Below are 20038 nucleotides of genomic sequence, written 5' to 3'. Positions count from 1 at the left end.
ACAACTCTGTCTGGTAACGTTGTGTTATTATCTCATAGCGTGGTGAATGTGCAGCTCACAACTTGTCCACCAGAGCGTTGTGGAGTTGTTGGATTGTGTATTTGATGAGTTTGATGATGAGGGAAACCAAGAAATCCCATAATGAGCCTCCGTAGCGTAGCTCTGAGCAGCTCACGGCTCTGCTCCACCGTTTTAAAAAATAGCTTGCACCGACAATTAAAGGTAACGAACCTATACTGCTATGACTATAGGGATTATTATGGCAATGGGACAATCTGCCAAAATGTTGAACTGTCCCTTTAATATTCATTCATTTTCCTCCACAGTGGAAAATGACTCACTGTTGTTTGTATATTCTAACAACAGACCCAGAGTCAGTGACGGTGCGTTCACTGACACCACCTGAACACCCAAAGTGCTGCATTTATTTATTCATTTATTTATTTACACTCTATACTTATTATTAACCCTTTAGCTGCTCATGTTCTCGGCCCTTAGTGACAGAGCCAGGGCCGTTGCTAGGAATTCTGGGCCCCCTTAAAGAATACTAAAGTGGGCCCCTCCCCCTAACTTTTCCTTTTTTTTTTTTCTTAGACTACGTATGTATTATCGTTTTTTATTTAGCCTTCTTTGTTTTGATGCTAATGCAGCATTACACTGCAAAAACTCAAGTATCTTACCAAGAATATTTGTCTTATTTCTAGTCAAAATGTAATTTCTAGTCAAAACAAATCTCATTATACTTAAAATAAGACTCATCATATTAAAAGCAGCTTGTTTTTAGACACTTTTTACTTCTTTCAAGCAGATTTTCACTTGGAATAAGTAGAAAAAATCTGATAGTGGAGCAAGTTTTTCTTCCTCATTACAAACACAAAAAAACTTACTTTCACTGGCAGATTTTTCTATTTATTGTGAATTTAAGTGAAAATTATCTAAAAACAAGTTAATTTTTAGGTAATGAGTCTTATTTTAAGTGGAAAGAGATTAGTTTTGACTAGAAATGAGACATTTGGACAAGAAATAAGACAAATATTCTTGGAAAGATGTTGAGTTTTTACAGTGTACTATGAGTATTGGTCAGGGTATTACGCAGAATAAATCAGTCATACAAAGATTAGACGACTGGGGTTTTTTATGGGCCCCACCTTTCTCCCCTATACAACGGCCCTGGACGGAGCAGCCGGTGGTTTTTACACCTGTGACAGTTCATCTCTTCATCTCAGCTGTTTCCACTTCCTGTTTGACCAAATCTAGATTATACGTCTCCAAAAAAACATCACACCGGACAGAATCTGGTCCCTTTGTGTGTGTGTGTTTTTTTAACCCCTCCCTGTACAGAGTGGTTTTTCAACATGCCGATCCACTCCCAGACTTTAAACCCTTTAAAAACAGCAGCTGCCTCGCCTCCAGACGGACTCAAGTCCTTGTTGTTGAGGCTGAATCAGCAGCTCCAGACTCCGATGGACCACAAACGCACCGTACAGTAACAACTCTCGTGTCTTTAACACCGAGTCCTGAACTCAACAGGCCATGGGCGACTGTCTCACTGCCGCTCCTCCGTTCCTCATGTGTTTGCCGTCTCCCTCTCCCTGCGTCGTCTCGGCCTCGGGCGGCCCGTTGGCGGCGGCGGCGTCCTTCAGGGAGGCGATGGTGTTGGGGATGAGGCTGTCCAGCTCCGCTCTGTTCCCCGTCTGCAGGAGCCACTCGTGGAACTTCACCTCCACCAACTCCTGGAACTGGCGCTTCTGCTCCCTTCAACAAAACAAAACAAACAGAAACAACTCAGAGTTAAAGCCACTTGAAATGAAATTTAAGACCGACTTCATAATAAACACAAATGCAGAAAAAAGAAAAAAACACCACATCAATTGACCCTTCGCGTAAGCCCCGCCCCCTTGGTTACTGTTGCTACGCCGGGCAAGCTTTCACTCCCAGCCATGCTCCTGGCAATATTTGGTATCGATTTCAAAGGAAATATCAGCAAATGTCTGGATAAACTGTTCTGAGATAATAGAGAGAAGAAGTCACAAAGATCATTCAGAGTTTTCAGTGACGTGACTCGCGCAGGAGGATAAAACATCTGTTCAACGACACGACTGGACAATGTACAGAGCAGCAGTAAGGACTGGTCATTTTACCGTCTATCAACCCACGAAGACTTACGTCATCTCACTGGTCATGAAACGTTGTCAAACTGCAAGTTTTTGGGCAATTGTGAACCACATACAGCTTTCGCTGCTGTTTTGTTTTCTCCCACCGCTGTATCAGTCAGTGAAAGCAGTCCCTGCCTGGAGGATCCCTCGCCTAACAGCCCATGCAGGTAAAAGCCGTAAAAGTACAGCTGTCATTTCGGAGGTGAACATATGGTTAACCCCATATTTACACTTGCTCAAGTCGAAAAAAAAGTCCGCTCGTATCTGAACATCTCTATATTGCTGCTGCCGCCGCCGCCACCACCGTAGTAGCAGCAGCAGCAGCAACATCCTTCTCTACAAACAAATGTTTTTCGTCCTAGTCTCAAAATGTGTCCACAAAAGCAAACGTAATGCCTCACTGCGGAAAGCTTGCCAGGCCTATAGTTACGGTTGCTAACGTAGGATTGGACAATAGCCGTTTGTGGGAGGAGTTGGCGAAGGGTCAATTACATAATAGTCTACTTGCCAGCCCATAGGGCCCCATTGTGAACCCGGAAATGTTGAGTACCCCAAAGTTTTATGTTAGAAATAGATAGTATGGGTCCCCAGTATTCAGAAACTGCCGGATGCTAACTTATATATATTGGGCAATTAGCATAACAGACATAATTAGCATAAATTAGCATAATTGCCTATATGGGCAATATTTCAACAAAATTGACTTGGCTGATCTGGGCAATATTGGAGTGGTTTTAGGGGTTATTGATGATGCTGAATCCATTTCTGACATTCAAAATTCAAAATGGCTGTCTAAACCGAAAGTGACCAGATTTTAACCGCCAGTGGGCCGATTTTGATGGGTTTCAAAATCTGGTCACTTTCGGTTTAGACAGCCATTTTGGATTTTGAAAATGTCAGAAATGGATTCAGCATCATCAATAACCCCTAAAACCACACTAATATTGCCCAGATCAGCCAAGTCAATTTTGTTGAAATATTGTCCATATAGGCAATTATGCTAATTTATGCTAATTATGTCTGTTATGCTAATTGCCCAATATATATAAGTTAGCATCCGGCAGTTTCTGAATACTGGGGACCCATACTATCTATTTCTAACATAAAACTTTGGGGTACTCAACATTTCCGGGTACTCATTGTTGGCAAGTAGACTATAAGGTTAGGGACAATTTGACCCACTTTCCTATGTGATCCAAGGTAAAGTGACTGCTACATGAACATTGGATTGTGTCTCTTTCCAGCTGTCCTTTCAAAATAAATGCATAAAAAGTCCGGAAAAAAAAAAAAAACACTGACTCGTGAGCTGGTGGCGGTGAGAAATTTAGCGTTGACGGCCGCCACTAACTTCTCTATGTCGAAATGTTACCAATTATTTTGAGATTTGAGACTAATTACAACCATAAAATACCACTTACCATGTGTTAACATTTTTAAGACTTTTGAAAAATTGATTCAAGACATTTAATGCCAATTAAGGCCTTGTTTTTAGATTAATGAATTCAATGCCTTTTAAGACTTTTTAAGGATCCGTAAGAACCCTGGGAAAGCATAAGAAACGTCCAGATCTGGATGTTTCTTATGCTTTCCATTCATATTGCTGTTATTTCAAGCAAAAAAGAAAAAGATGCGGTTAATTGCAATTAACTCAGGAAATTTTGAGATTAATTGCGATTGAAAATTTGAATCGTTTGACAGCCCTAGTTAGTACACATCGTAGCCATAAATGCTACGGTTCTAATAATTGACATAATAATTTATTTCGGTGTTTTGGTTTTTCGTGGAACTTCACCTCCTCCAACTCCTGGAACTGACGCTTCTGCTCCCTTCAACAAAACAAACAGAAACAACTCGAGGTGAACGGGGGCACGAGGCCGAGGCCGGACGTGTGTGTGTGTGTGATCATATCCTAATATAGAAATCAATGGGTGGTGGAGAGTCGCAGCCTGCAGCCAGTTTTCTGACACTAATGAACGCATCATATCTGCAGCTGATTGATCTGTGGAAGAAACTTTCCACTGACAGCAGCAGCAGCAGCAGCAGCAGCAGCAGCAGCAGCAACACCACAGGAGGAGAAATGGTTTTATCAGAGGAAGCTGCACTAAATAAACACACAGATAACACAGAGTTTTCTCTTTATCTCGGTCTAATGCTCATCATTTAAAGTTGATTAAACCTCAATGACCAAACTAAAATATGTAAAAAATATAGGCGCTTCTGAGTCTGACTCTGTCTTAACGGTATACGTAATCATCAACTGGCTGATATTCTTCATGTTCACATAAACAAACTATTTTACAATGATCCCTAAAATATGGTTCAAGCATTTTAGATAAATCTGTATTGGTGCAAATTAATTTCGCTTTGGGGATTAATAAAGTCATTCTTATTGTTATTAGAGGCTCAATGTTTTTACAGTTTAACAATAAATAACTTTTATTATTTTAATGGCCTCAGTGCAGCTCTGCAGTGAACTCATGGCAAATAAAATGTCAATAAAATAAATGAAAATTACTTTTGTTTTTAAATGATTTGATTTGGTCTAAACAAACACTTTTATAATGTTCCCTAAAATATGGTTCAAACATTTTAGATAAATCAGTATTAGTACAAATGACAGATGAGCTGTCAGACAAATTAAATATATAGGCCTAAAGTCATTCTTATTCTTATTGGAGGCTTAATATTTTACAGTTTTTTACAACAATAAATAACTTTTATTATTTAAATGGCCTCGGTGCAGCTCTGCAGTAAACTCATGGCAAATAAAATGTCAATAAAATAAATGAAAATTACTTTTGTTTTTAAATGATATGATTTGGCCTAAACAGCAGTGAAACTGTTACTGGTTCACAGAACAATGGTCTCCGTGGAAACGGCGGAATTTTTCAAAACCAGAGTTCGGTAACATTCCACTGTTTCCGTGGAGACGCGAGCCCTCGCCATGGAAACAGTGGAACGTTACCAAACTCAAATCTTCTGTCACTTCGACTCAGGAAACAAATCTACAGCTAAAATATGGAGGACCAAAGATATATTTAAATACATCAATAAAAAACCCATAAATAAAATTAAAAAAAGTATTTTAGTAATGAAAAAGGCTATTTCTGTATTTTTACATTTATTTATTTCTACATTTCTATTTATTTAGTCAGACTAATGGACATATGGACACAGAAATACAGAAATAAATGTAGAAATGCATAAGTAAATAAATGTAGAAATAAAATGATTTGGAAATACCTAAATAAATATAAATGTATAAATAACTAAATAAATGTAGAAATGTAGAAATAACTAAATAAATAAATGTATTTATTATTACTATTTATTATACTTATGTAATTTATGTTGCCATGACAACAGCAGTTTCTGATGAGCTCAGTCAGATTAAGGGTGCAGATTCTAGCTCTATAAATAAAATGTTGATAGATTTTTGTATAGTATCCACCTTTTTCCGAACGTCAAAAACGTAAGCCGGTTTTGCTCTTCTGGTGGAATTTTATGTTTTACGTTTCCATGGTTTCGGTAGTCGCGGTAAATGCATGGATTTTTTTCTTCTTCAATGAAAATCTGTAAAACGCATGGATCATCACAGCAGCTTTTAACAGTGGATATCACACAAATTGACATCCGTGTTAAACCAACACTAAGGAACTTTTCAACCTTCATAAAATATTTTCATAACTTTTGTGATGATACATCGACTTACAACAAGTTGAATGACACCTCTGTCATGGCCTGAGGGGGTCTGTATCTCTTTCTCTGGCACTAAGCAGCTTTGAGGAGCATGGTAGGAACCCTGCTCTCACTTTACTTTCACTTTCACTTTTGCGAGTCACAACGAGGAGGGAACAGGCAAAACGGCACTTTAGCAATGGATTATGTTTGTGTTTTCACTTTGAAATGATCCACTGGAAACAGAAACTTAGTTTTGATGTCTTCTGTTAATTTTAATGCAGGATATTTACAGGGCTTCACGCTAGTGTTCATGGGAAATGGAGTCTTCCTTCAGGCAAAACACTACCGCTTTGGTCCACAGGCACCGCCAAACTCAACCAAAACTGAAAGTTCTTTAGTACTGCTTTAAAAGCCAGCGTTAATAGATACATGCGTTTACCGCAACTATGACAACGACTGAAAACCATGGAAACGTAAACGTACAACCATAGATCACGTTCGGAAACTTGTGAATACTGTGTGCGGTGTTGTGTGTAGTAGGGGTTGCACAGACAAGCTCAAAACGTCATTGTGGAGCAGTAAAGTCGACTAGTCGCTGATCACGTGACAGTAGCGGCTTGAAACAACAGCTGAGTGCGCTGAATGAAAAAAATACGAGCGCCGTCAAGCTGGATAGAACGAGGTCGTACCAGACAGGAAGTCAGGCACAGAAAAGGCGAGAGAATCCGGTCAATTTTCAAAATAAAATAAATGATGATTAAGTTTGCTTGTCCGTAAATATTTGTCAGTTGCGCCTGCACACAAGACACACATCCATCCATACAGCGCTAGAGACAGACCTGTGTGTGTGGAAAACCAAGTACCCTACAGATGGGTCGACGCGGAGAGAGCAGGAGAAGCTGCTGCCACCAGCCAAGCGCCTGTGAGGCGCTGCGCTTCCGCGGCCAGTGTGTCCGGGCCGGCAATTAAAAAAAAAAAAAAGAACTCCGCTCATATCGACAGCTTTACGTCGCGCACAACAACAACCAACCAACCAACCAACCAACCAGGAAAAACAAAAACTGTGAGTGAAACTGTGACTGAGCTGTGATGGTGACAAGGCCTGTGTGTTGTTTTCCTCCCTAATTGTTTAACGGACAGTAGCCTATTATTTTTTGCACTTGCATAGGAGTGCATGTTACAAAAAAAAAAACTGATTTACAGTTTGTTGTTTATGAAGCTGCTGTTCTGTGGACTAATTTCTGTGCGTGAGCTGTCAGTCAGTGAATACAGATTGTTGCAGAGCATTTCCCTCCTCCTGTAACTTTAGTTATGATGGGAAAAATATGAATGACGTCATCAGCGACTAGTCGACGTCGACTCGACTTTCATAACATTAGAGTCGACTTAAAAAAATCTGAAGTCATGCAACCCCTAGTGTGTAGCAGTGACGGTGACTGACTTGTTGAGCCGCGCCTCGGTCACCGTCCTCTGCCAGCTCTGGATCCTCTTGTGCTGGTGGTCCAGCGCGGCCTGGTAGGGGGGGGGCAGCCCGCCCGGCACCTCGCAGCTGTCCCCCTCCATGCTGAAGGGGACCACCAGCGCGTGGAACTCCTGCGGCGGCAGCAGGCGGTAGCCGACAGCGGCGTCCGTGTTGGCGGCGGCGGCGGCGTGGTGGTTGCCGTCGGCGGCGAGCAGCAGCGGCCGGTCCCAGGCGTTGGGCACCACGGCCAGGCCGACGCTCGCCATGTGGTCCTCCAGCGACGGGTAGAAGGTGTGGAAGGGCCCCAGCGTGATGTCCGTGTTGCCGGGCAACAGCAGCGGGCGCGTGGGGGTCAGCACGTGGAGCGTGCAGCGCGACGACGCCCCCACCGCCACGCGGCCCGCCACGCACACCAAGCGCACGTTGTGGCAGCCGTGGACGTGGACGCTGGTCTCCACCGGACCCAGAACCACCGTGCTGTCCCGACACTTGTCCAGGCTGACGGACCTGGAGGACGAGGGGACGAGGACAGGGAGACGTGAAGCCACTCACAGCAACTCAACCATTTTAGGAGCACAAGCTGAACATTTAGGGGCGCCGTCTTATAATGTTAAAGGGATAGTAGCATTTTTTTTTTAAGTGGGGTTGTATGATCTACAAATAGCCCCTAAGTACTTTAATTGCAGTAGAAGACTCTCTGCACTCCTCCCGTTAGCAACGCCAGCCCATAATAGCCCTGCCCTGAGATTTACAACATACAGTGTTGTGAACAGACCCAAAGAAACGGCCTATTTTCACGGCCTAAAAGAGGTTTTACCTGAAAAAAAATACACAGTTCCATTGTTCGCTATAATATAATTTTTTCCAGCCCCTCAAAGTGCAGGAAAAACACAGTTTTTATTTGAACCTCATACAACCCCACTTTTAAAAAAAATGCTACTATTCCTTTAAGAAAACCGTTCTCCTCATGTTCCTACACTAGAGAACTTGTTCTTCTTATCACCAAATGAGGCTGCTCTCTCTCTCTCTCTGACAGCTGATTTTTAAATGAAAAAAATGAATGGAAAGCATAAGAAACGTCCAGATCTGGATTAGTGTTGTCACGATACCAACATTTTAGTACCGGTATCGGTACCAACATGTTTTTCGATACTTTTCGATACTTTTCGGTACTTTTCCAAATAAAAAATGTCATTATTGACTTTATTTTAATAGAAAATCTTAGAACTATAACATATGCATCAGTACTGAACTCTTCCTAAATTAAATCATTAGTTGTCTGTTTAAAAATGATTATCAACTGCATTATTTGAGGTCTGAAAACACTGCATCTTTTTTTGTTATTTTGACCAGCTGTAATTTTTGGGAGAAATTGTTCTCAGTAGTTTATAGAATGAAACACAAACGTTCATTTTACACAAACACACACCTATTGTTTCCCATATGCAGCGCCACAGAATCAAGACCAAGCCCTCACCCCCCCATCAACGCAATATCGCTCCGTTAATTCATCTCCGCGTAGCGCTGTTCACTCACTCACTCACAGAGAGAGGGAGAGAGAGAGAGAGACAGAGACAGAGAGCATGCCAGTGGTGATCCGCGGTAAAAACGGACTTATCAACCAGCTGTTTGCATTAATTAACGAGTCTGTGGCGGCCGTCTCTCTCGCGCGCGGCGCGCACGCACACACACACAGACACACATAAACACAGGCACATGGACAGGTGGCGCTGTAACGGTAATAAAAACAGCACCTTGCTTCGTTTGTGGCTGCTCACTCGCTCGCCGCGGCTCAAATTACAATGCGGCGACTTCACGCGGCGACGTCACCGCTGCCGGCGGCGCAAAATGAAAGTACCGGTCCCATCTAAGCGCAGTATGGTACCTTTTTAAATGCGTCAGTACCCCGGTACCACTCTAGTACCGGTATACCGTACAACCCTAATCTGGATGTTTCTTATGCTTTCCATTCATATTGCTGTTATTTCAAGCAAAAAAGAAAAAGATGCGATTAATTGTGACTAACTCAGGAAATTTTGAGATTAATCGCGATTAAAATTTTTAATCGTTTGACAGCCCTAGTTAGTACACATCGTAGCCATAAATGCTACGGTTCTAATAATTGACATAATAATTTATTTTGGTGTTTTGGTTTTCGGCCTTGGTTTCCTCATTTTTGGTTTTCTGTTTCGGCCAAGAACTTTCATTTCGGTGCATCCCTAATACTTTCCATTTTCCATACTTTTCCAGACCTGGGAGTGTATAAAATCAAATTCCATACTTGCATAGAAACACTGTAATACAAACCCTTTTCCAGTTTACTTTTCTGTCACCGAGTAAATAACTGGATATAACTAACTTAAGAGTTCTCAACTATATATATCTATATCTATATATATATATACTGTATACAGTCCAGTTTCAGTCAGATTGAGGTCAATACATGCAGAAGAAAACCAGTTTCTAATCACATCATCTGGGTGTTTTAGTCAGACTCAGACTAACGAGTTAACATGAACTTCAGTTGTCCAGTTCTAGTCGGATTAAGACCATAGTTAGTTTTTTTGGTAACCGTGGTGAGTGTGTGTTGACCTGAGGGGGGAGAGCAGGTAGATGAAGGCGTCTGAACAGCGGTGGATCTTGATGTTGGCTCCCGTCAGCCGGTCCGAGGTCTTGGCCAGCGTCTGTCTCAACACCTGGGACATCAGCACCATCTTACTGCCGGCCGGGGCCATGTGGGTGTTCCTGGCTATCTTAGCCCTCTTCATGGCCCCCTCCACTGCAACACACACACACAGGCCGTCACAAACTGGGTTTCCATCCAAATGTATCGAATTTAAGAGCGGATTTTGTGAAAATGCGCAAAAAGCAAATGTGAATTTATGCCCGTTTCCATTCGTTATTGTTTTGCGATTATTGGGAGAGGAGTATGCATGAGATTACGTCATAAGAGAGCATGAATGTATCCATGACAACAGTTGACACTCAGCTGACACTCAACATCATGGACAATAGGGGTAGGAGAAAAAATCAATTCACATAAATATTGCGATATCTTTTTTGACGATTTTTAAATCGATTTTTTTTTTTTATATTGTGCAATGTGCATTTGTTCGCCTTTTTTACATACAGAGAGTACAGGTTTTGAAAAGGGTTTAAGTTCACTTTATAATGGAGTATGTTAATTTATAGGCTTCTACAGTATTTGTGTGCAGATAAATGTTAAAAATGCTAAAGACTAAAAATCGAGAGAATCAGCAATATCGTAGAATCGCAATTTAAATCGAATCGCCATCCAAAAAATCGTAGAAGAATCAAATCGGGAGAAAAGCATATCGTCCCAGCCCTAGTAACAAATGCACATTGCACAATATTTTTAAAAATTAATTAATGAATTGAAAAAAAAAAAAAAAAATCGATCTTTGAAAAAAAAAAAATCGTCAAAGATATCGCGATATCTATGTGAATCGATTTTTTCTCCCACCCCTACATCACACACACACACACACCTTGCTGGGCCCAGGCGAGCTTCTTGCCCGAGTGCAGGCAGGCGGTGATGCCGAAGGGGTTGAGGCCGAGGCGGCGCTGCAGACAGGACAGCAGCTGGTGCAGCGGGAAGCAGCGGCTCTGGGGGCAGAACCCGGCCGGGGTCTGCAGCGGGGTCCGGGTCAGCAGCCTGTGGACCGGCTGCACCACTTTACCAGGACCGGCCCAGCCCTCCAGCAGCAGAGCCAGGCTGCGCACCGCCTCCACGGAGATCTGACCCCACACCAGACACAGACACAGGGCAGAAATTACAGTTTTTCTCGATTATTTACACACAGTTTCTGAAAGCATGCCTCATACTCTCAGAACTCTACACACAAATCCAAAAACACACACACACAATGGGCAAAACCCCTATGAAACTTTACATTCAAAACAATGTTATTTATTCTCAAAATTAGGGATGTCACGATTACAGATTTCCTTGGTACGATTATTGTCAGAGAAATTATCACGGATTATCACGATTAATATGCATCAGTACATTTCAAAACACCATGAATGTGTGAAATCAAATACAGTCAAAATATACTGTAATTGCATCTAATCTCTGAATATAGGACCAGTTATTAATCCGGCGGGGGAAGTGTTTGAAATATAGTATTTAAGTCATTAATTGATTAAGTTTATTTTAATCATTTTTTTACAATACAAATGACACGCAAACATTTAAATTCCTACTAATTCAGCGTTACTTTAGATAAATGGACCAGTATCTGTGCATTTACCTTGACTTTGGCGCCACATCTGCTGATACAGTTCCAACATAATCTTTTCCGGAAAGTGACGGTATTTAGGAATCTTTGCGATCAATTAATTGTGGCGCTTAATACCGCGATTAATTGTGAAAACAAGTAATTGTGACATCCCTACTCAAAATGCAATTTTAGTCTCAAATGACACACACAAACCATCATATGACTAGACATTTATAAGAACCAGTTAAACTAACTATAGAATTTTGAATAACAGTGTGTTACTCGTGAAAACAAGAGATTTTCTTCATGAAAATTGTGCCAAATGCAGAGAATTGTGTGTAGTGTTTTGAAAAAAGTGTGTTATAGAACTGCAAATTGAGTGTAAAGCAGGAATTGTGCTTGTGTAGTTTAGCAGACTTGGTTCAGGGGGTTGGTGCATGAGTTAGATGTTGAGGCCATTGTGCCTCAAGAACCAGAAATTGTGTGTAAACAATCGAGAAAAACTGTAATAAAAAGTGACTGCATCTAGAAAATATGCAGCAGCTGTTACGTAATGAGAGATTATAAAGTATTTATCCAGCGTCTTGGAGCCTTTTTTAGTCGTCAGTGCTGAGAATTTGTGGAATGTTTTAGTCCGACTCTCAACTCAACTTAAGAATAAAGGTTTCATCCCTGTCTCTGATTTAATAAGAGACGTCATCTCACCGACAATGTGACGCTGAATTAATTAATGAAGTGGAAAGATTAGTGGTGACAGAGATGTTGAGCTCACACCTGGCAGTCTCTCAGGGCCTGTCCGGACTGGGACAGCTGCCCCGGCTCCACCAGCAGCTCCAGGATCTCGGCCAGGTGGCTCTGGACGAAGGACAGGTGAGCCTGGTCGTCCCAGTTCTGCACAACACAAACACAGACAAACCAAAACAACTGTGAGCCGAGCTTTGGACTGCACGACGTCAACGGTTTTTCACTGAATCAGAAGAACAGAACACTAGGGATGTCACCTTTACTTGTTATCACAGTTAATCCCCAGTATTAAAGGTCAGAATTATTTAATGGTAAAGGTACATACAGTAAATACCGTCACTTTCCAAAACTGATGTGAATCGTCAGCTGCGGATAAGCGCCAGGCTTTGTAGCCATGTAGTAAAGGTAAATACACAGTAACTGGCTTAAATTATGTTAATGTCAATTTACCTAATGTAACACTGAACTGGTAGGAATTTAAATGTTAGCGCTTCATTTGTAAGAAACAAAAAAAAGATTACAAAAATCATTTGAATATCTCAAACATTTCCTCTGAAGGATTAATAACTGGTCCTATATTAATAGATACTTTAAATATTTTGTTTATATAATTAGTAATGCAATTATATTTGGACTATATTTGATTTTACACATCCGTAGTGTTTAACTCCTGTTGTTCTTCTGGGTCAAACTGACCCAATCTGTTCCCTTCCTCCATCCTTCCTTTCTCCCTTCCTTCTTTCCACAATCCCTTTTCCCTTCCTTCTTTCCCTTCTTCCTTCCTTCTTCTTCCTTCCTTGAACGAATCTGTTCCCTCCCTCCATCTTTCTTTCCTTCCTTTTTCCCTTCCTTCTTTCCACAATCCATTTTTCCTTCCTTCCTTCCTTCCTTTCGTCGTTCCTTCCTTTTTGACCCAATTGACCCAATCTGTTCCCTCCTTCCCTCCATCTTTCTTTCATTCATTTTTCCCTTCCTTCTTTCCTCCCATCTTTCCCTTCGTCCTTCCTTCATCCTTCCTTCCTTTTTGACCCAATCTGCTCCCTCCCTCCATCTATCTTTCATTCATTTTTCCCTTCCTTCTTTCCTCCCATCTTTCCTTCTTTCCCTTCATCCTTCCTTCTTTGAACAAATCAGTTCCCTCCCTTCCTTCCTTCCTTCCCTCATCCTTCCTTCTTCTTCCTTCCTTGAAGGAATCAGTTCCCTCCAGGCCTGGAATTTCGTCATTTTAGGGGCAGGGCCACTTGGCCTTACGTGTTGTCAATTTTTTGAGGGCACAAAGGCCAAAAGCCAGGACAGCAAGGCCATAAAATAGAACAATGATTTTAAATCCACGTCTTTAATGAATTTACCAACTACCAGTAGCTATCTGTTAAATTAATACATAAAACGGGCTCAAGCAAACCAGAAATGTTCTACTTTAAATTCATTTATGCATTTAATTTTTTGCACAAGGGTCCAGTCCTATGCAGCTATGTTTTGAAATTCCTATCTTACTTGTTCACTATTGCACTGGGCGATATGAGAAAAAATCCTATCACGATATTTTTTTTTCATATCAGTCGACATCAATTTATATCACAATATAACTCAAATCACTATTTTCGGTCAAGCTTAAATATTCCCTTATTATCACAAGTGAGATTTTAAGTTATCAGAGGGTTATTTGTGATTTTTGTTTTTTCCTGTCAAAAATTGAACATGACAGATGTAATGATGAACATTATACAACAGTATCATATACTAAATAAAACAGATGTTAGTATGGTAGCTTGCCTTGGTCTGGGCAGTGTTCAGGTCGGCACAGTTGAACTTTACGCCTGAGTGCGGTGCGTTTGTGTCGGTGTGAACAGTCGCTCTGGGCTGAGCAGCAGCAGCAGAGCGGCCGCACCGTGACCGCGTCCGTTTGTTGTGTGAACGCGGCCGGACGTCGGTCTGCTCCAGCTGTCTGGCGTCTCCATTGTGAAAGTTTAGCGTTACTTCAGAGTTAATGACGCACCACGCATCTTTTCACGGCCATCCGAGTTCTCCTTGACTCCTTCACATTTTCTTCCGAGGCAAAACTCTTTTTTTTTTTTTTTTTTTACCGGCGGTGTTCCTCTGCTGACGCACACGGCTGTAGCAACCCAAACACTTAGCACGTGTTGACATGTTGTGGCTCGGCTCTTTTCCAGCCACATGATTGGTTCGGCGGGTGGGGTGTGTTTGATGAAGTCACCTGGTTGGCCGGTGATAGACTGGTCGTCAAACTGTTGTTATAGCCGCCCGAGCGGTTTATGCCAGGCTCGAATCAAACCCACCCCCGATGATGCTGCCAGAATGGCATTAAAATCCGCATTGTTTTTTCTTCAAAGACGCAGGTGTCAAAGCCGTGTTGATAGGAAAGGGGCAACGGAGAAAACCGCAAAATCAACCGGGGCAGTGCGGGTGGGGCATCAAGGCCACTGTGGCCTTAGGGCAGATATTTTTTTCAAGGGCACAAGGCCAAATCGGACGGGCACGAGGGCCATGGCCCTCGTGGCCCTCGTGAAATTCCTGCGCTGGTTCCCTCCCTTCCTTCCTTCACTTCGTTGACCCAGGAGGACAACAGGAGGGTTAAAACAATTATTTGATAAAATAACTGTGATTATTTCTCTGACAGTAATCGCACCAAGACAACCTATAACGGTGACGTCCCTACAGAACAATGTCTAAAATACAGTATATAATGATAACTCTGTCCTTTAAGAGGGACAGCCAGTCAGCACCTTGTTCTGGGAGCTGGTCTTGGCCTCGCGGTCCGACGGCGAGGGGCAGCGGGTCCGGTGGAGGCTGGGCCACTCCTCGCCGATCAGCGAGGTGCGTAGCGACACACGGTTCAGCTGCTGGATGTAGAGGAAGAGGAGGAACTGCAGCGTGTCCACAGACAGCTGGAGGACACGGGGAGGAGGAGGAGGAGGAGGAGGAGGAGGAGGAGGAGGAGGAGGAGGAGAGGGTTGGATTACAGTGTCTGCTAACAAAGTCCCAGTTGTTCACAGGTAATCTGATCAGATGTTGGATAATAGATCGGGTCAAATGAGTTGTTTCAAAACTAAAAACGGATCCTGAGATCAGATCAAATCACGTGATCCAGTCTTGGTTTTAAAGGGATAGTAGCATTTTCCAAATAAGCCCAAATAAGGGCTGGAAAAAATTATATTATAGCGAACAATGGAACTATGTATTCTTTTTTCAGGTAAAACCTCTTTTAGGCCGTGGAAATAGGCCGTTTCTTTGGGTCTGTTCACAACACTGTATGTTGTAAATCTCTGGGCAGGGCTATTATGGGCTGGCGTTGCTAACGGGAGGAGTGCAGAGCGTCTTCTACTGCAATTAAAGTACTTAGGGGCTATTTGTAGATCATACAACCCCACTTTAAAAAAATGCTACTATCCCTTTATGGATCCCTGGATCAAACCCTCAGTTTGTGTTGTTCAGAACTTTTTAGTCGGATCGGGAAAACTTTGATCCAGAACATCAGGATTATTCTGATCCAGCAGTTTGGTGGATTCAGGAACAACATGGGATTTAAATTTAATTCAAACAAACAATATTTATCATGTAGTATATTACGATGGAGTATTAGGGCCACACTGACAAATAAAAAAATCACAAACTTCGAGAATAAAGTCGTAAATTTATGACTTTATTCACGTAATGTTATGACTTTTTTCTTGTAGGAAATATACGACTTTATTCTCGTAAATGTACGACTTTATTCTTGAAGTCTGTGTTTTGTTTTTTTCTCAATGTGGCCCTAATAGTATATAAACATTTATTGATTTATATTTTTAAACCATTACAGTGATAAAGCAAATAAAATTAAACTTTTGATTATTCCAGTAGTTTTTTTTCCCCCAACTACTGGACATTTAAATGAAATTTGAAATTTTAATTTGAAACACTAAAAATATTCACAATGTATTTGAGTAATGTAAATTTGCTTTTTTTGGGGGGTCAGATCAGGTCTGGTTGTTTAAAAGATATTGAAGAAGCAAAAACAGCTCAGAAAACTAAATAGAAACAGCCTATTATTTTCAGATAAACACACTGTGAGTGTCTCCATGCTGCTGTTCTGCCTGTTGTTCACAGATCAGCTTCAGTCTGACACACAGTCACATTTAAAACTCATTATCCGGATTTGTTCATCTTGAAAAGTGTGTATTTGGATCAGACTGATCCAATCCAACTGAGCTTTGAACAAATGGGATAAAAGTAAAGATGGATTACATGATCCTGGATGGAAAAACAAGAGATTTCATAATCCAGATCATTTAGATCCAGATGAAAGGTTCTCTCCTGCTCTGACCTTGTTCCTCTGCTGGTCCAGCTCGCTCTTGGACGAGCACTGGGACAGAGTCTCGGCGCGCTCCAGCCGCTCCTCGGGGGCGTGGCCTATCAGCAGGTCGAAGGTCTCGAAGTAGAGCCAGGCCAGGTCTTCGGGCAGCTGCAGCTTCCCACAGGCGATGTGCCTCCACATGGCCCAGCCCAGCACGGGGAAGCAGCCGTCACGCGTCCGCACGTACGACGCCATCTTGCGGAGGTAGTGCAGGCTGAGTTTGGAGGAGGGGGCCACCTGGGAAAACACCGACTCCACTAAGTTATCTACATCCTCTGGACTCTCTGACCATCAGAGACGGTTGTATGTCACAAATGATGCATGATTTCTGTTTCTTTGTACTTTAAGAACAGTTTGTAAATGAGATGTGAGCTTTTTTTATGTTTTGTGTTGCTGTTGTCCACTGTATGAATGATGATGATGACATGTGTTGAATGTTCTGTGTTAAAGGGACAACGAGGAGTTTCTATTTGGTTATAAAAAAGTCTCACGTTAATGTGGATGAATCTATGCTACCCACACTTGTTAATGGCTCCATTTTCTATAAATCTATGGTTTTGTCTCTATGGTTATTTTGTTATTATTAGTGGTGGTGGAAATGCTGGGCGAGCCGACCAGCGTTTCCTTACTTCCGGTTTCGTGGCGAGTCATGAGAATAACGCCGCCGAATCGCGTTTATGGTCGGAACTACGACGGTATGTGATCGTCTTCCAACCTCTGACTTTAATTCTTGATGAATGAAAACATGAGTCTGTCTTGCGCCGGTCAAAGAATTTCACGGAGCGCGGAGGCTCATAAATGTAGAGTGGAAACGCTTCGCTAGCGATGTCACGATTATAGATTTTCTTGGTATGATTATTGTCAGAGAAATAAACACAGTATTACGATTATCACAATATTATGCATTAATGCATTTCACAACACTATGAATGTGTAAAATCAAATATAGTCAAATATAATTACATTAGTAATCTCTTACTGTAATATAGGACCAGTTATTAATCCCCCTGGGACGTGTTTGAAATATTGAAGTCATTAATTGCCATCTATACCAAATGTTTAAGTTAATTTTAATCATTTTTTTCAAATTACAAATGACACGCTAACATTTAAATTCCTACAAATTCAGTGTTACTTTAGATAAATGGACCAGTATCTGTGCATTTCCCTTTAATTTGGCACCACATCTGCCAATATGATTCCGACATAATCTTTTTCGGAAAGTGACGGTATTTAGGAATCTTTACAATCAATTAATTGTGGCGTTTAATACTGCACTTAATTGTGAAAACAAGTAATCGTGACATCCCTGCGCTTCGCTTTTCCAAAACTCCTCGTTGTCCCTTTAAATTCTGAAACAGAAATGTTTGTAAGATGTTTTGACCCCAGGAAGAAATAGTTGCTGTCTTGTGCAGCAGCTAATGGGGATCTAATAAACAAACAAACAAATATCATTACATTACACACAAGTTATTAGTAGTCCACCCACCTGCAGAGCGCCCAGCAGGAAGGGCTCCATGCGCGGCCACACGCTCACACTGTCGGCCTCCATGTCTGCAGAGGAAACACAGTCACACATGGTGTTGTGTTACTGGAGAGAGAGAGAACCCGTCGTCTTCAATCTGGCTAGTGGTGTTTTTTTCTTAAACACAGGTCCCCAGATTTCACATCAAATGGTCTTTGTCTGGTCTTGGTCTTAGTCTGGTTTGCTCTGGTCTTGGTCTTGGTCTGGGTCTGGGTCTTGGTCTTGGTCTAGTCTAGTCTTGGTCCTGGTCTGCTTTGGTCTTGGTTTTCTTATCTAGTCTTGGTCTGGTCTTGGTTTTGTTATGCTCTAGTCTTGGTCTGGTCTGGTCTGGTCTTGGTCTGCTCTAGTCCTGGTCTGCTCTGGTCTTGGTTTTCTTATCTAGTCTTGGTCTGGTCTTGGTTTTGTTATGCTCTAGTCTTGGTCTGGTCTTGGTCTGGTCTGGTCTGGTCTTGGTCTGCTCTAGTCCTGGTCTGCTCTGGTCTTGGTTTTGTTATGCTCTGGTCTTGGTCTTGGTCTGGGTCTTGGTCTTAGTCTAGTCTAGTCTTGGTCCTGGTCTGCTTTGGTCTTGGTTTTGTTATGCTCTAGTCTTGGTCTGGTCTTGGTTTTGTTATGCTCTAGTCTCGGTCTTGGTCTGCTCTGGTCTTGGTCTCCTCTCGTCTTGGTCTTGGTCTGGTCCTGGTCTGGACTCGGTCTCAGGTCTGGTAATCTTGACTACAACACTAGTCAAACACATAATACAGATATTGGATATCAAGTGTAACAGACTGAAAACACATTAGAAACTCTTGTTTACGTCTCCATTGTTAAACTTCCTGTAACATACAATACAGTAGGTGACGTGACGCTGTGACGCTCCCATGGCAACAGCGTCATCAGCACCTGTCAGGCATCAAAATAAAGAAGTTTGACTCAAGCTAAGTTCACAAACAAACCTGTGATAAACTAATAAAGACACTAACTAACTCTATGGTTGTTGTAGTTAGTTATTTAGTTAGTTGTGTGTTGTTGTTTCCTGTCAAAGTTAACTTTACCTCTCTAACCCCCCCTCCTCCCCTCCCTCTAGCGGTAACTTAGCAGCCGTTAGCCGCCGATGCTAACTGCTGCTAACTGCTGCTGCTGCTCGGTTCTTACCTCTTACTTTCAGCCTTTGTCCTCTTCCCGCCACGAGCTGGATCCGAGGTTCGAGTCCCACATCGGGGGAGAAGGAGCCGCCGGGTCCCGGTCTCTGGTCTCTGGTTCAGTCTGCGGTCCGCGGTGGTTCACGGAGACACCGCAGAGTCAAGACTCACATCTGTAGATCGGAGCTTCCTATTTGGCGCCTCCTCTGAGCTCAGACTGATCTGACATCTGTTGCGCGCACGCAGGCAGCTCTGGTCTCGGGGGCGCGCTTCATATGCTGCGTTCAGGCACAATGGGAACAGAACAGACACAGCTTGTTCAAACCTTCAAACTCTGGCTGCGTTTTTTTTTTTTTCCAAAACCCAGCCTGGATCATTTCACACAAGAAATTCTCCAATATGCAACTACAATAAAAGACATTCAAAATAAAAAAAGCTATGAAAACGAACTGTATTTTTGAAAGATTCAACATAGCCCCTCTTTAAGAACTTTTTACTATGTAAATGGATTCCTCAAAATCTGGCAATGTTTATTTTTTTTAGTTTTATATTTCTTATATGTAATGTCCAAGGGGGCAGTTGTCGGTCTGAGAAGTGAAGCTCACTTCCGCGTTCAACAAACTGCAATCCCCCCGGCTTCCTCTGGGGGCTGGTGTCAGAAGGGAGCATTCCCCATAGACCCCCATGTTAAAATCGCCGACTTTACATCCTCAGTAAACATGTTAAAAGCCTGGTGTCAGAACGTTTTTTCGTC

The 20038-nt window shown here is 42.1% G+C and overlaps 1 protein-coding gene across 2 annotated transcripts; it reads right to left on the bottom strand.

Annotated features, from left to right (window-relative positions):
- Positions 1-1433: 1433 nt before the first annotated feature.
- Positions 1434-19474, bottom strand: tbccd1 (TBCC domain containing 1). 2 transcript variants are annotated; one of them, XM_085765755.1, is made up of 10 exons: positions 19305-19473; positions 18131-18195; positions 16612-16878; positions 15032-15193; positions 12318-12434; positions 10809-11058; positions 9892-10078; positions 7279-7806; positions 3949-3982; positions 1434-1721 (listed from the first exon to the last, which is right to left on the bottom strand). In XM_085765755.1, exons 2-10 carry the CDS (start codon positions 18191-18193, stop codon positions 1524-1526), a joined length of 1806 nt encoding a protein of 601 aa, XP_085621881.1. In that variant the 5' UTR covers positions 18194-18195; positions 19305-19473; the 3' UTR covers positions 1434-1523. The 2 variants fall into 2 exon arrangements, with proteins under 2 accessions (XP_085621881.1, XP_085621882.1); XM_085765756.1 differs by lacking the exon at positions 3949-3982 and having other exon boundaries at positions 1434-1755; positions 19305-19474.
- Positions 19475-20038: the final 564 nt, after the last annotated feature.

This window comes from Trachurus japonicus, chromosome 21 (genome assembly GCF_045865225.1).
Source record: "Trachurus japonicus isolate A0001 chromosome 21, Traja_1.0".
NCBI classification, from domain to species: domain Eukaryota; kingdom Metazoa; phylum Chordata; class Actinopteri; order Carangiformes; family Carangidae; genus Trachurus; species Trachurus japonicus.
This window is presented reverse-complemented; position numbering and strand designations above follow the sequence as displayed.

Excerpts from the sequence above, each read along its gene's own strand:
- tbccd1 (XM_085765756.1), bottom strand. The coding sequence starts at position 18,193 with ATGGAGGCCGACAGTGTGAGCGTGTGGCCGCGCATGGAGCCCTTCCTG. Across the intron at positions 16,879-18,130 it reads TCCTGCTGGGCGCTCTGCAG|GTGGCCCCCTCCTCCAAACT; the intron begins GTGGGTGGACTA and ends GTGTTTTCCCAG. Across the intron at positions 10,079-10,808 it reads GCTCGCCTGGGCCCAGCAAG|TGGAGGGGGCCATGAAGAGG; the intron begins GTGTGTGTGTGT and ends TGTGTGTTGCAG.